General features: G+C 34.8%; 1 protein-coding gene and 1 long non-coding RNA gene across 2 annotated transcripts in view; one reads left to right on the forward strand and one right to left on the reverse strand.

The window, feature by feature from the left end:
* Window positions 1-17,265, forward strand: part of AQR (aquarius intron-binding spliceosomal factor) — a 95,829-nt gene that overhangs the window by 4,036 nt on the left and 74,528 nt on the right. Inside the window, exons 2-6 of the mRNA XM_008517321.2 lie at window positions 1,080-1,136; window positions 3,516-3,556; window positions 9,577-9,612; window positions 13,255-13,375; window positions 15,387-15,527. Coding sequence (XP_008515543.2) covers window positions 1,080-1,136; window positions 3,516-3,556; window positions 9,577-9,612; window positions 13,255-13,375; window positions 15,387-15,527 — 396 coding nt within the window. The remainder of the gene's footprint in view (window positions 1-1,079; window positions 1,137-3,515; window positions 3,557-9,576; window positions 9,613-13,254; window positions 13,376-15,386; window positions 15,528-17,265) is intronic.
* Window positions 1,740-6,833, reverse strand: LOC139077295 (uncharacterized). Its single transcript, XR_011529681.1, has 2 exons — window positions 6,719-6,833; window positions 1,740-1,924 (listed from the first exon to the last, which is right to left on the reverse strand). It is a non-coding gene; the product is annotated as an uncharacterized lncRNA (long non-coding RNA).

A 17,265-nucleotide genomic window follows, 5' to 3' on the forward strand; every position in this document is an offset into this window, starting at 1 on the left:
TAGCAGAGGTAACATTTCAGATTGTACTTGATTCATCTGTTCATCTGTGCATCCATGCGTGCATCCATCTATCCATCAGCTTTATTTGATGCATACATCTATCCATCAGCTTTATTTGAGTGCCTCCAATATGCCAGACACTGTACAGACTCACCTTTTTTTAAATATATTGAGTCTTTGTGCGCCCACCGGAGTTTGCTATTTTTCAAGAGATTTGTAATTTAGTTTCTTTTAAAAAAAACCTATCAATAAGACCATGTTGTTTCTTGAATGTTATACAGTCCATCTAATTTTCTGGAAACATTGTATATGTGTACAGTCATGTGTCGCTTAATAATGGGCATACATTCTGAGAAATGGATCATTAGGCAATTTCATCATTGTGCACACATCCTAGAGTGTGCTTACACAAACCTAGATGGTATAGCCTACTACACACCTAGTCTTACGGGAGCACTGTCGTATATGTGGTCTGTCATTAACTGAAATGTTGTTATGCAGCACATGACTGAATTTAAAATTCACAATTTCCAGGTGAAACCTAATCTGCAATATACCAACTCTTTTATTCTCTGTAATAACCTGTTTATAGACTACAGTTATTTTAGGTTTGCTTATGTGTGTACTAATCATTTAAAGGTTATTGTTTTACAGATCAACATTCCTGAAGATTTTGAACCTGGTTTTTAATACTGGCTCAACTTTTAACTAATTGTAATCTTGGGCAGTTTATTAATCTTTCTAGACCAGGGTTTCCTTATCAGTATGCTGAAGATGTTTGACGATGTGTATTAACTGGGCCCTGTTGTTTCCCTAAGGGGGATTGGAAAAGTACATTTTGTTTTTTACATCACAGTGGCAGGGTGCACTGCAGGGCATGACTGTCATTTACTGGGTTGGGGCCAAGGATGCTAACTGGCCTGCATGCCCATATAGTCCTCTTGGGAGGTAGAATTAGTCTGTCCTTCAATGCCAGGAGTGTCCTGTTAGGAAGCAGCTTGTCACTGAATGAGCTCAATCTTCCGGCTCTACAATGGTGTGAAACTGTGACTTACCGTCTATATTGTTTACTTTTGCAGTTAGCATGTAAATACTGGGCTCCTCATATCAAGAAAAAATCACCTTTTGATATAAAGGTAAGTGTTTTTGGTTTATATCATGCTTTTTCAATAAGTACGTTCTTTGTATCTCTTTTTTAAGGGCTAATTCAACAAAAGAGCTCCATAATTTTTTAAAAAGTTAGAAATATAGTTTTCTAATTATCATCAAACTAATAATTACTCATGTTAGAAAATTTAGAAAATACAGAAGTTACACATAAGGAACTAAAAATCACTACCCAGAGATAACCTCTACTATCATTTTGTTGTATTAAACTTAAAAAAAAAGTATATAATTTATTTAATCATTTTCCTGTTTACAGATTCTTAGCTTGTTTTTAATTCAATTTATTATTATAAATGACCATGTAATGAATATCTTTGTAAATATACAGAAATTTTTGTATAATTTTTGACAGTTCATTTAGGATAGAATCTATTTCTCTGGTACTTTTTGCTTGAGGAACTGAGATAAAGATCTGTAATAGTGGTCAAGAAGTGAGAGTTGTTTAGTGTTGAGGATTAGATGATTAAGGACCAATAATCAATAAGGGAATGGACTTATAGTTCAGTTGAAGCAATTTAGGATAAATGAAAGGAAAAATTCCTAAATCTAGGATTAATTCTCACTGGAATAGGTTCTTTTATTTTTTTTTTAAGATTTTATTTTATTCCTTTTTCTCCCCAAAGTCCCCTGGTACATAGTTGTATATTCTTCGTTGTGGGTCCTTCTAGTTGTGGCATGTGGGATGCTGCCTCAGCGTGGTCTGATGAGCAGTGCCATGTCTGTGCCCAGGAGTCGAACCAACGAAACACTGGGCCGCCTGCAGCAGAGCGCACGAACTTAACCACTTGGCCACGGGGCCAGCCCCTGGAATAGGTTCTTAAAGAGAGGTCTTTAAATAAAATAGAGCTGAAATATTGCATGCCATTTAATAAGAAATGAAGACTGACTTTGTCTGCCATTATAAATTGAATTGTGATGCTTTAGGCATCCTTGGTAAAATTGAACTTAACCCAGAATGTCTTATGTTTTTTGAGCTTAAATGTTTCATTTATAAATATATTTTTGTTTTACCAATAATCCCATTTTATTTATCAGGAAGATACTCATAAACATGGCATATATTAATTACTCTTAATTACCATCAGAGTTGCTTTATCTTACTATATGCTGTTTGTTTATGTTTGTGTTTGTGTATGTTGAACCTGGGGGTTCCTAAGGTTATTTTTCATTAATAACAAAAATGTCTTGATGACACTACTAGGTTGAGTTGAACTTAATTAAAGTTTTTAGAGATTAAATTTATATCCAGATCATTTTGGTTAACACTAGTGATAATTCTAGATAAATCTATGTATGCCTGTTTAGAAGAGTTTTATTATAGGTTGGTATTTAAAGAAGATTATGCCCTTTATTTTATTATTTAATTTGAATTTTGATGAGAAAAGTAATAATAGGAAATTCCCTCTAAATTGAACAAAAGTTGCTTGCCTTGTTGTCTTCCCCCTTCTTCCACCCGCAAACATTTATATGACAAATATAGTTGGAGCAGTTAAAAGACAGTATTGTTACCGTACAATATATTATACCATGTTAAAGCACTTGATAATTTGACAGTAGGATTTTTTTTTACTGCTATTTTCACTAGCACTTCTATTACTTCTGCTACTTCTGATAACTGTTATTAAAGACTCCCCATGTGCCAGGACTTTCACTAAATTCTTTACATGTAGTATCTTATGTGCAGCAACCCCGTGGGGTACTTTGTATTATTGGATCCATTTTGTGGATTGGGAAACGGAGCCTTTGAGCTGTCCTAGGCAAGGGTCCTAGCCGTCAGCAGTGATGGTAGATGGTTTAAACCAGGCTTCCAGCTCTAGAGCCTGAATTCTTAATACACCATCCTGGCCACCCAACTCAAATGATTTGAAATTCTGAGGCTTTATCATATGCATTTGAAAATAGGATGTAACAGTTAGCATTTGCTTCTATTATGTCTTCACACTTTTAATTTACTTTCTGTCTGGCTTTTGAAAGTACACTATTATAACTCCTAAATGGAGTCTGAAAACATTTATACATTTTAAAATTGTCTTAAAAAATATTCTTATTTGTGAATTTTTATTTTCCCTAGGAGTATTATGAGAACATCATTTTAATGATTGTTTTTAGGGCTATTTTTATGTAGATATATTTTATTTATCTTTTTCTAGTACTTTACCTTCTGTTATTTCACGTTTTTAGGAATGTAATGGATTATGAAAAATCTCTTAAGTATTTCTTCAATAGCAGTAATATTTCATACCTATTTTAAACCAACTTATTTTCTGTAGTCTCAGTGATACAAGACTATTAATTTAAGGTCTGAAAAAAGATTGAGATATTAAACATTTTTATGTTTTCGATAACAGGTTATTGAAGATATATATGAGAAAGAAATTGTCAAATCAAGGTAGGAATGAGTTCCGTTTTCCTAAATAGGGATTAGGTGGGACCGAGTTGGATATCACCTGAACTTTTAAACTAAATGTGATCGTAAATTGGGAACTATTTTTCTTTGATTTGGTTATCAGGGAGACTGTGGCTAGAAAAACTTTATCTGCTGAAGAATCATAAGTTATTTCTTTGTTCTCATTTTTGGCTCAGATTAGAGGGATTAAATCACATAGGGTTTATTTTGTTGTTGAAGACATGCGAGGAGGGAGAGTAAACATGGAGATTTTATTTCAATTCAACTAATACTAATTATCTTATCATTTTCTGATAAATCTTAAGCAAAAACTATTTAAAAATTATAAAAGTAAAACATACACAATAGTTAAATTCAAAATAATAAAAAATGGGGGCCGGCCCGTTCGCGCAGCGGTTGAGTTCACACGTTGCGCTTCTTGGCAGCTCGGGGTTCTTGGGTTCAGATCCTGGGTGCGGACATGGCACTACTTGGCAAAAAGCCATGCTGTGGTGGCGTCCCACATATAAAATAGAGGAAGGTGGGCATGGATGTTAGCTCAGGGCCAGTCTCCCTCAGCAAAAAGAGGAAGATTGGCAGTAGTTAGCTCAGGGCTGATCTTCCTCAAAAAAAAAAATAATAATAATAAATGTATTTTATACATAATGTATAAAATACATATAAAATAATAATAATTATTTTTGAACAATGTACAGAAGTGGGTGAGTTTCAAGAAATCTTATTCCCTGTCCCTTAACCTTCAGTTTATTTATTTATGTATATATCTGTTCCAGTCCCTCATGTCGGTTTTTTTTTTTTAAACACAAAAAGTTTGTATTTTACATATCATTCTGCATCATGCCTTTTCTTTATTAATTTAACTGTATTTGGGCATATTTCCATATCTGCACCTGTAGACATATATGTCCAATGAGTATTTTAAAAGGACAATTGACTAAATGTTTTAATATGAAATAGAAACATTTAGGTTATGAATGTCACAGACCTTACAAAATTTCAGATTTGATAGTTTTTCATGTGTTTGTTAGGAGGTAAGTTTTACTAAATATAGTGAAGGCAAATCCGTGGCATTGTCAAAATAAGAGGCTATTTTGTTTTAATGATTGATTTGTGAGGCTGTAGAAACAGGCAGGGCCAAAGAACATGTTAAGGATTTTGTTTTTTATTTCAGGAGCAGTGGGAAGCCAGTGAAGCATTGTAAGCATGATGGTGATATTTTAAAAAGAATTTGGAAGGAGCAACAGGCAGGAAACTAGTTAAGTGAATATCGTAGTAGTCAGGTTCAAGATAATGATGGCTTAGACTAGCATGGAAAGTTTGAGGTGGAGAGGACTTGCCAAGTTGAGAGAGACAGAAGTATAGAGATGATTGGTGGTTGGATGTGGTGGGTGAAGAAAAGGGAGGAATCAAGGATGACCCCAAAGTTTTTGACTTAGGTTGTTAGGTGATAAGTGGTGCCGCTACTGACTTTTGTTGTTGTTGTTGGGGAGGCGGCGATTGGGCGTAGATCGTTAGTTCACTTTTGGAAATGTTGAATTCTAGGCACTAAAGAGCCGTGGAGATGGAGATGGAGAATAAGCAGTTGAATATCTAGGTGTGGAGCTCAGAAGAGAGGTTTGGGTTGAACCTACTTTGTATCAACCACAGTTTCAATGCTAAGGCTACAGCAGTGGATAAAGTCTTTACTTATGGAGCTTATGTTGTGATTCTAGTCTGGACAGACAAGAAATGTACAGATACGTAATGTCAGCAGGTAGTAAGTGCTATGAATTAAAGTGTGGTTAAGGTATGGTGACAAGGGTTGCTATTTCAGACTGAATGATCAGGCAGAAATCCTCTTTGAAGACAGGACATTTGAGCAGATATATAATGTATGACTTGTTGATCTGAAGATATGGGTATGGATGAAATTGCCTGAGTAAACTTAACTAAAGATGAGTGGGTAGATAAATTCTAGGATCCTTTTTTATTTTTCTTAAAGATTGGCACCTGAGCTAGTATCTGTTGCCAATCTTTTTTGTTTTGGTTTGGTTTTTCCCTTCTCCCCAAAGCCCCCCAGTACATAGTTGTATATTCTAGTTGTAGCTCCTGGTTGTGCTATGTGGGATGTCACCTCAGCATGGCCTGATGAGTGGTGCCGCGTCAGCACCTGGGATCCCAACTGGTGAAACCCCGGGCCATCAAAGTGGAGTGCGCGAACTTAACCACTCGACCACGTGGCTGGCCCCCTAGGATCCCTTTATTCTTGTATATTAAGGATATACCAATCTGGAAATTATCTTGAACCTTCAGAAGGCGTTCTCTAACTCTTCAGAATAGGCTTTCCAGTGGATAGTAATTGCTTGTTTTTTTTTTGTTTTTTCATTTAAACTTTTGTTTACACCTGTCTTCTTTGAAGATAATTTTTGTATAACTAATAACTGAAAGCTGCTAATGATTTTTAAGTTACATAGTCTTGGCTACATTATTTTTAATTTCTGAAAGAAGTAACTGTGATTGGCTGGGTTTACTAAGATTTATCCTGGCACTCTTAACAGGCATTCTCATCTTCTGTACATTTTTGAATACTTTAATAAAAGTGAACAGATTGCATTCTCTCCCCAAATCTCAAAGTTCAAAAAGTTAAGTGCACTTTTGTAACACATAAACCATACTATATATTTAAAATTTTAGGTGACTGTTTTTTAGACTGGTGCCTGAGGAAGCTGTTTTGCTGAGTTATGTGCTCATAGTATCTTCATTATTGTGGAATGGCTTGATAGAAGATTTATTAACTTGTTTGTAGGCTGTCAAAATAGACAGGTTATAGCCATAAGGTACATACTCTTAATATTATACACTAAGGCTCTTATAATGTACATTTTGCACATCAGCTGTGTTTTCCTAGGAGGCATCTGAAAAATAAATCAATCAGTTCTTAATATTTTTGTGGTCTAAATGATCACTTCTAGGATCTCAAAATTAAGTACATCTTAAAATATCATATTGCCCAATCAGCCTTATAACGTGTGGTCTATCACACAATTGATTTATATTTGCTATCTTTACCATTATCAAATTTGGCAAGCTTGTCTTAACCTATTTTTATCTCTTTGATTTTAAAATATTAAAAATAATAGTAACTATTATTTCTTGAGTGCTTACCATGTGCCAGTTTCTGTTCTAAGCATCTTGCATATAGTAGTCGCTTGTTTGTTCTCGCAACAACCCTGCGATAGTCACTGTTTTGATCCTCATTTTATGAGAGAGGAAACCACAGTACAGAGAGGTTAAGTAACTAGCCCAAGATGTCTGCCTGTAGTTAGAGGCAGAGCCAGGTATTGAGTCCTGGTTCTCTGACTCATCCAGTACTCTGTTCTTAAATAGCACAGGGTTCATTGCCCTTTACAGCTCTCTGAGCCAGCATATTTTGGTATGATTATTCATCCTGCTATGAATCCACCTAAGTGATTTCTATGCTGGAAGAAAGAATGAGTTATAGAACAATTTACTTTTGTCAGTGTTTATTTTTATTAAAACTGTTTAAACCTCTTTACTATGAAACATAATACCAAAAAGGACATAAAACAGAAATGTATATAGCCTTCTGAATTATTATAATTCATAACTACCACCAAACTAATAAAAGCCAACATTGTTAGCATCCCAGAAGCCCTTGCATGGTCCTTTGCTTTACCATTTTAGTATGTAAGTATGCGAACGTGAGCACTGTAGTTTAGTTTTGCTTGTTTTTGAACTTTAAACAAATGGAATTATATAGTATGTACTCGTTTGTGTCTGGCTTCTTTTGTTCACAATTATGATTTTTTTTTTCGTCTATTTAACAGTAAATCTGAAAATAAGTAGTTCAGAAGTTCATAACATCAGGGCCCTTGTCAGCCTTGTAGTGATTTTTTTTTGCTTTCCCTACAGGGTTGCAAGGGGGCGGCCACAGCTCCAGACCTCATGTTTTCACACAACCATATCCCAAGAGAGGAAGCAGAGGGCAGGCATAGCAGCAAAGAAATTCCCACATGCATGCCCTTCCCCACTCTTTTCCCTATCAAATTTAATCATCTAGTTAATAATACAGTTAAAGGACCCAGTTTATTGTACATATATTATCCAACTTTGGGAAGATTTAATGAAATGCATGTTAAGCCCTTGGTACTGTGTCAGGCACAGAGCGTGCTTGCAGTAATATTGGTAACAAAAAAAATAACCATCCCCAAATCCTTTATAATATTTACATCTGTCATTATTACTTGTAACTTTTCATCCTTATCTTTAAAGTTCTTCTGGCGTGATGTCTAGTTCCTAACTACACCCATTCTTGTATCTTATATATGTATCTTTAGTTAAACTCTTGACTTTATCTGGCTCAGAAAGTTTATTGGCAGAAGCATAAAACTCTAAATTTAATGAATACCGCCAAGATTGCTAATTGAGAAATCGAATGTTTCTCAGAGTGTTTTTGCTTTATCTTGCCCTATCAAGACTTATTTTTCTCTTGTCCAGTCATCCAAAAGTAAATTGGCCACTCTACCTCTTTTGTACACGAGGACACTGGGTCCCAGAATGTTTAAAAGGTGTTGTCAGTGGGCCAGTCCAATGACACAGCAGTTAAGTTCCCACATGCTGGTTTGGATCCTGGGTGTGCATCTGTGTACCACTTGTCAAGCCATACGGTGGCAGGCGTCCCACATATAAAGTAAAGGAAGATGGCCACGGATGTTAGCTAAGGGCCAGTCTTCCTCAGCAAAAAGAGGAGGATTGGCAGCAGATGTTAGCTCAGGGCTAATCGTCCAAAAAAAAAAAAAAAAAAAATTGTCAAGGCAAACTGAGTCATGAGTAGAATACTGATCTTCTATCTCATGAGCCAGGACTTACTTTCTTTCATCATGAGGTCCCATTTGTGGCTGAGGAAATTAAGTATGCAGTTGTGTGCATAATGGGCACTGAGTGAATTCTGTTGTCCAACGTGCAATTAAAGTGAAATGTCTGCAGCTGGAGGTTTAGAGTGTGTCTGACACAGAAGATGTTGTATCCACTCGGTGGCCTGGCTGGCTGTAGAAGCCAGTACCTTGGCAGTGTTCTCTCTTTGTGCTTTTGCGCAGTAAAAATGTTTATTTCATTCTGTCTCTAGATCTGTGACATGGCTTGTTCAGTGAAACTATTTAAGCGATCAGAGATCAGTGGAGTAAGATTTTGACAGAACAGTGGTCTCTTGGGGCATTACAATGCATAACACATTTAATTTTCAAAGCTGGGGGCTGTTTTCTAGTGGCAGTGTTCTGGTTTGGCTACTTTGCTTTTAGTATACAGAATGATAAAACTAAATTGGTGAACATTTGAACCTGCCATTAGAGAGATACCTGGTAACTACAACATTGTTTATTAACATAAAAGAAAGTACTTACATTAAAAAAACCCAGTATAATAGAGAGAGATATCCGATATTCCCTCCACAATTTTCTAATATTTTAGACTTAATGTCAAGACTATGAAGCATGTGAAAAGTCTGATTCCCATGTTTGTGATATAGATTCATTTATCCCTTGTGCTTTTAGGAGGGCATGACTTCAGAATGTTTCCATTTGAATATTAAATAAAAGAATGTTGGTCAGTGCTTAAGAAATTGAGACAGGCCAGCTTTTGGCAGTTGTGATCCAATATTATGAATAATGATGAACATTTGTGTTTTGATTAAAATTATTCAGCTTATTAATCTATATCTGATGTCCTAGGATGTCATAGTACTGATTGTGTTTGTTATATGGATAGGATAAGATTTCACTTAAATAACTGTTCTTAGTTTATAAAAATAAAATAAACCACCCTGTCAAAATACAAACAAAAAACACAAAAGCAAAATTTGCTTTTTTCAATGCATATTAAAATATGATTATTCTGATATGTGAACCAGTATTAAAATAAAGTTCCAAATTGTGTCTGCATGAATAACTCTGAAATGTTTATATTCCGTATTTAAACATTTTTATTGTTTATTTTTGTATTTTTAGGTTTGCCATCAGAAAAATAATGCTCTTGGAATTTAGGTGAGTTAAAAGGCCTTACTTTGATAAAGTTAAAGATGAGAGCGTGATTTAACTTTTAGCTAAATTTTCTGTACATTTCTTTGAGTGGTTAAGGAAATAAGTCTAAATTTTTGAAGATTTATATTTTTGTGATTGGCTTATTTTAGAGTATGTGTATGATATCCTTTGTTTTCAAAGATGATGCTCCATTGTCCATTGCTCCAAATAACTTGTATTTGAATTGTTTATCACTAGTTAATTAAGATAGGGTCTGCTGAGCAATTTCTGAACTCTTACTTGATTTTTCTAGTGATCAGTAGAAGTAAATTGGAGTTCATTTCTATAGCCACTTTTTCCCTGCCAAGCTAAGTTATTAGCAAGGCAGCATTGTTCTGACCTAGCCACTTATTACATAAATATTTCAGACCAAGCAGAATTTTTAGATTATGAAGTATATTAGATCATGTTACAATCAGGTGTGGCCATTAGGCTGAAAATAAAAGCCAGGGTTGTTGGTGGTGATAGTAATATTTACCATTTATTGAACCTTGTCTTGTACTAGGCACAGTGTTAAAACATTTTATATACAGAACACTCACAGCAGCTCTGCTAATAAGTATTATCATTTCTATTTATTGGAAGAAGAAACTGAGATCAGAGAGGTTAAGCAATTTGTTCAACATAATGCAGTTAAGTAATTGATAGAACTGGGGTGACAATGCAAAGCTCATGATTTTTCCACTTCTCCATGCTGCCTTGAGGTCTTGTCTGCATCAGAGGTCAGAGTCTCTGTATGGACAACTGTTACTTCCTGCAAATACTGATTTGATCCTGAAAAAAGTGTCATGAAGTAGGTGGTCTTAATCAGTTTTACAGAGGGAAATTGAAGTTTATAATTATAAATTAACTAGTAAGTTGAGTGCCTACTATAGCCTAAGAAATATTTGATCTCATTTAATCCTCACTATAACCCAAGTAAGATCTTCCTTATTTTATAGAGGAGAACATTGAGGCTAGAAATTGGACTCCCTTAGATTAATAATGCCCTTTCCACCATATCATGCCATCTTTCAAAAAGACAGATAGAAATCAAGAGGATACTGATATACAATTAGGATAAAACTAGAATTCTACAGTCCAGGCAAATATCAGAAACCAAAAGAATTGCAATAACTGAAGGAGAAAGCAGCAGAACAGATTGAAGGCACCAATAACAGTGAAAGATTTTTAATAACTGAAAAGGCAGGCTGTTACCTTTAATGAACTCTCTATGTGAGAATGACGTTTTCTCTATACCAACCTGCAAACATAACTAAAGTTTGTAGTAGAGATAATTGATGGTCTCTTGCTAGAATGGAATGTGAGATGGCATGGGGAAAGTGGCTGGGTACAGGAGAATGAACTAAGAAAGAAAAGGGTTTCTGTTGGTGAAACTTATCAGAAATACATGTTATTATGTAAATTACATTTGCTGTAATTGCTGGGATAGGATCAGGAAGTAATTGAACAATCCTTAAGTTTAGAGAAAAGAGATGCAGTTTGGAGTCAGGTCTGTATCGTCTGTATACCATGGAGATAACTCTATTATCTTGAGCAAATTGTGACTCTCATATTCTCAGTTTCCTCACCTAAAATTGTAAAGAGTAAGTTTGGAGTTTACCATGTAGTCACATAACACCAAAGCCAAGACATTACTATTAAAAACTGTGGCAAGCCTGTGATATCCCTGGGGCGTCTGCAGAAGCAAATATAAAGATACTCCAGAAGGATATGTATTCCAACTGCATTGCAAAAAATTCCTATAGATAAAACTCTGGTAATAGTGAGTTCAAACTCCCAAATTACAAAGCATATTAGGATAATTGATCCTATAAGCAAGAGTTAGTCAAAACAACAAAGAACAGAATTACACCCTCCCACCCTCCCCCAAGAACCTTAGGTAATTAAATAATTCATATACACTGTCAATCATTATGTTTTAAATTATTATGAGTATGAGAGAATAAATAGAATATGTGAACAAGGAGCAAAACATGGGAAATAAACATATTTGGGAAAAAATGGAAATAAAAGTCATTGAAACTTAAAAACTCAATGGACAAATTAAATAGATTAGACACAGCTAAAGAGGGAATTAGTGAACTAGAATATAGATCTGAAGAAATTATCTAGATAATAGCAAAGATAAATAGAGATGAAAAATATAAAAGGAAATTAAGAGATATGGAGGCTACAATGAGAAGATCCAGTAGGAATTTTAGAAGAGATTTATTGACAATGGGAGCCTGGCAATTTAGAATAGATGATGGTTAAGAATTTTCTACTGTTGAAACATATGAGTCTTTTAGATTTGGGGAGTACCGTAAATTCTGAACAGAGCAACTGCAGAACAACAAAGACAGAGTGAAGATCTTAAAGTCTGCCTGAGAAAAAAGATTATCCAAAGAGGAAGAAGGACAAATAGATTGATTATAGACTTCCCAGTTGTAATAATAGAGAAGATAATAGAATGATACTAGTACATAGGAAACAATCACTATCAACCTGGAAAGAATCCTATAACCAGCTAAACTGCCATGAAATACAGAAATTTTGGATAGATTAACACTAACAAACTATTGCTGATGGAAGTTCTAAAGCACATAATTCAGGAAAAAGGAATTTAAACTTGTAAGAAAGGAATGAAGTGAAGCTTCATGCATTTTATTTATGAAAGAGCACTCTAGTCTCTTGTTTAGGGCCTTTAACCATTATTTTGGGTAAAATCCTACTTATCCAGTTTCCTAGACTATTGCAAATTTAAGTAAGGATTGCTAAAGATAGACCCATGGAAATGCCAGTGTGAGCAGACCTTTGAAGAGAAAGTAGAAAAATTAATAGTGCTGCAGCAGAATCTAACACTCTTAACTGTGTGTGTGCACACATGCATGTGTGATTGAAACATGCATGTGGAGTGATTTAAAGTAGGAGCAAAAAGTCCTGCTTTTCTTCAGTAGTACTTGAGACTGTTTTACATCCCAGTACAGTAATGAATGATAAGAAATGGCTAAGTCATGTTTTAGAAATGAAAAATACTTAAGTTTGTTTAGGAATACTTTCGCCACAGTCTTAAAATAAGAATTTTGGTGTCCTGAAGGTAAAATGCCAGTTACCTTGAAAACTGACTTATTTTTGAATACCTTGTAAATGAAGTATTACAAAGCTTTTTTTTGATTATTAAGTCTCTTTCTTAGTTTCTGGAAGTCATTTGGTTCTGATATGAGTTAGCATTAACGTCTCAGATACATTTATCTGTGAAACTGCGCATTATGTCGTTTTGTTGTTGATATTTGTGAGATATTTTTCTATTGTACTTCACAAAGAGCCATAGATAAGGGAATATCCGGTGTTCTGATGATGATAATTACGTATGTTATTAACCTTTGATGTCTTCCTGTTTGGGAGCATAAGACTCTCATTCCCCAAAGCTGCAGTTGCTATATATAGGCTTGTAGCAGGTAGCAGTAACCTAGATTACAGGTAGATTTATGAAGGATTCTCTATTTATATAGATTTTCAAAATGTTTTCAGAAAGTTATAAATAATTATGCTTTTCCAGGTGAATGACATATTGTAATGAGTGGTAGTAACTAATGAAATTCTATGCCTTTTCATTCTTCACAGCCAGTATCTTGAAAATTACCTCTGGATGAATTATTCTCCAGAGGTGTCCAGCAAGGCCTATTTAATGTCAATCTGCTGTATGGTGAATGAGAAATTCAGAGAAAATGTCCCTGCATGGGAGGTAACAGATTTAAATTATTTGATAGCTTTCATACTGTGCTCACATAAGCCATTACAAAGTAGCAGAACTTTTACTGATGACACATAATGCTTTTAGAACAGAATTTTACCCCATAATAAAGTAGATGTTGAGAAAAAGAATGAATATATGTAAAATAATATTAGTTTTCTTTCAGTTTCAGTATTTTCTTGAAACCAGTTTACCATAAATTGAATTCTGCTTTGTGCTTGAAACAAAGAATGGCATGGATTATAACGACTTTTACATCAGATTATGTGAAATTTAAATTAATAAGCACAAATAGATAATGCTCAAGTGAGATAATATTTTTCAGTGTCCTTTTTCATAACAAGGAGTATATATATATGTAGGGTTATATGAATAAAGTAGTGTTTCCAAAGTTAAGACAGATGTTTATATTGTAATTTCAATTTTCTCTTTCTCCCTGATTTGGGGTCAGTTTTCCCTTTTTGAAATTTCTGATAGACTGACATTTTCTCTTTGTGCTAGTGTAATAGAGGCTTGTTCAGTAGAGTTCCAAACTCTGGATTTTCTTTGGCCACCATAAAATGGTCAGCTCATCAAAAGAGTTTCTTTCCTTCCAGTCATACTTTTTTTAAATGAAGAAAAGGTGTGGATACTTGTTGTCTTTTTGAGGGGATGGTCTCCAAAGTGAGAAGGTGTTAGACTCTTTAAGATAAAACTATGAACACTTCTCTCAAATATTCATTAAATATGTGCCATCTTTGGGCAGACTAAAGCCCAAAGTATCTGTGGGCCTTTTGTCTTATTGAGAGATCTTAGGGATTTCTTGAAGTTGGCCTCAAGCTGCTCTAGGAAGGGGTAGAGGGAGAATTTTTTGAGCTAGGAAATGACCTGATCACTTTGCGTGTTATAAAGACCGCTTTAGTGATTAGGACTTGAAATAGAGAAAAAGCAATACAGATTAAGAGAAGAGGTTACACACAGATTTAGAAAGAAGAATTGATTGGATTTGATAATTGAAGTAGACTTAGGGATGGATGTAATTTTCATAACCTTCTAGGCTTGGACAACTGAATATAGTAGATGATAGTGCCATTTACCAAGATAGGTAATGGAGGGTTGAGGAATAATTTGGAGGGTGCAAAATTGTTTAATTGAGTTTTAGAATTAGTGAGTTTAAATTGCCTTTAGAATATCTAGATGAAATTTTCTAGTAGACAGAGGAATCTTACATTCTAGAGTTAAGGAGAGAAATATGGACTGAAGATGTCTATTTAGAATCATTAACATATGGTAGTTGAACTAATGGGAGGGGAGAAGAAGAATGAGGCTAGAACATGGCTATTTAAGTGACAAAGGAAGAGGAGCCTTCAGCGCATTGAAAAGGAGTTAAGGTTTGGTAAGAGTCCATTGGACTTGACAACTGTAACACCTTACAGGGAGTGCTGTGAATGGAACCTTGCTTTAGAGAGGTGAATGAAAACAACTAGTGTAGACCACATATTTGAAGCACTTGTCTATGAAAGAAGAGAGATGTGGCAGAAACTAGATGGGGAGGTAGATCAAAGAGAAGCTTGAATATATTTACATTATTTGCTTTTTTTTTTACATTATTTACGTGTTAAGAGTAGAAGAGCTAATGTAAAGCGGGAGAGGCTCTCGAGATTAGTTAGTGGGAAAACTATCATTTTTGCTAAGCATGTGGTTTGTTTGTCAGAAGAAGTAAAACATTTCAGATCCTTAATAAGAAAACAAAGACTAAGCTAAATATAGGTGTAATCCATAAAAGAGAAAATAAAGGAATTAAGATCATTATTTTATTAGCTGAAGGTTTCTGCACCTCTCTCATAGTCTTGCCAGAAACCTGTATTTTGATTTGCTACCATTAATTATAAGTAAGCAGATTGTCTTTTTGTAATTATTTGGTTTTGTTAATAGTCTCCTAAAAAGTCTACCAGTGTTCGTTTAAGGGAGAAAAAGGTGAGCAAGCCCTTTCAAAATGAATTTTTATTCTTCCTCTTTTCAGACGTTTAAGAAGAAGCCAGACCACTTCCCATTCTTTTTTAAGTGCATCTTAAAAGCGGCATTAGCTGAAACCGATGGTGAATTTTCACTCCATGAACAGACGGTCTTATTGCTTTTTCTTGATCATTGCTTCAATAGTTTGGTAATTATACTTTATATTTTGGGGGAACTTTCAAGTTTTCTTATTCTTTTAAGTTGAACATAGGTGAGATTACCTCTGTAGCCAACTCTTCATCCATAGTAGTGGGGAATGAGGATAATACTGAAACCTTGATTTCAACCACTTCTCAATAAAACCACTTTATAAGATCTGTTTGCTTTTTAACAGATTTGGTTTTGATCTTCTTTTTCTGTCTAGTCACCAAGAAAAATGATAATGAGAACTGAAATCTTCCAAAGATAGAGCAGCAAAGAATCTGGTTAATATGAACTTTGAGTACTAAGATCTATGCCACAAGCCGCACGCAGAAACCCAGTTTCATTACTTTTCAGTCATGCTTCATGGACAGACTGGACGATCAGCAGAAGAGTTATGTTTTGAGTCGATGAATAGGGCAGTTGCGGATGATCTTTGACAATCTCTTGGATTGTGTAGGACACATTTTTATCCTTCGTAAGAGTATCTTCTAAAAAATGAAATATTTCTAGTAATTAATATTTCATTTGTGCTTTCCTACTGTGGTTATCTGAAAGTATATACCTATTTATTTAAAGATAAGTGCTTCTGAATTGATAGGGCACTTAAACCTATGCAGGAGAATGCATGGGATCCCTTCTTATCCTGAAGACTGAATATTGATAGATGGATGGTTATTACTGCCTATTTCCATGTACTGCCTCACATGGAGCTTGTAAAGGCATAAAACAAAAAAGATTTATGATGTTCCCAGTGGATGCCACTATTATCTCTTTAACGTTTATTGAACTAAACTAGTATTAATATAAATAGACATAATTCCTTGTCAGAAATTGAACAAAGACAAGATTTACTTAGTATTTGGTGCTAGGTTTAATTAACTTAAAACATAGCTTATTATTGAAATGCTTTATTCTTTTCAATATGCTGTCAGTTATTTGAAGTAGTTATGTTCTTTAAAGTCATCGTGGATACTATTTTATCACTATAAAGTGAATAAAGAATTAGCTAAAACTGAACCATTGCTCCTAGGCAAAATACAGGGTTAGGTTCCTGTCAGCCTCTGGTCACAATATTTTCATCAGCCGATCAGTACATAACCTTGTTTTATGTATGTTCCTGTTTTAAAGATACCTTATGTGATATATATTGTTGATTCATTAACATTGAATTCACAGCCAACAGCACTATAACTTAAGTCTGAAGGAATCTTATCTAACATATTTTCTCCGTAAGGCACATCACAGCCTTCCTGCACCTAGAACACTAGACAGCACTTCATCCCTGTGCTTGGGGGCCATTTTAAATAGCAGAATCACCAACAAAAACCACAAAAATGTGAAAAAGGTAGCACTAAATAGATCACATAAAGGATGTGTGTTTACAGTATGAAAGCTGAGACAAGAAGGCAGAGCGTCAGTTTGTTCAGCCTCAGCTGGAAACCTGCAAGTTGGGCAACTCAAAATTTTTCACTGTACTGTCCTGTCTGTGGTTGACCACAAAAGCACCGGGAGTATTGAATTTGGGGTTCCAAACACATTTTTGTGAGTAGGTGAATTCGCAAATACAAAATCTGCAAATGTGGTTTTTTTGAAAGTATTGAAATTCTTAATATTAAAATAGCATCAATTTGAAAGTATTGGTGGCATGTTTCCCCCTGCCAAGACTTAAAAAGGTGGTAGGCCCCTATGACTTAGGTTAAAATGCTGGTGTGTTTATAAACTTGTTCTCTTCATGCCTTAAA

This window comes from Equus przewalskii, chromosome 1, assembly GCF_037783145.1.
Source record: "Equus przewalskii isolate Varuska chromosome 1, EquPr2, whole genome shotgun sequence".
NCBI lineage: Eukaryota > Metazoa > Chordata > Mammalia > Perissodactyla > Equidae > Equus > Equus przewalskii.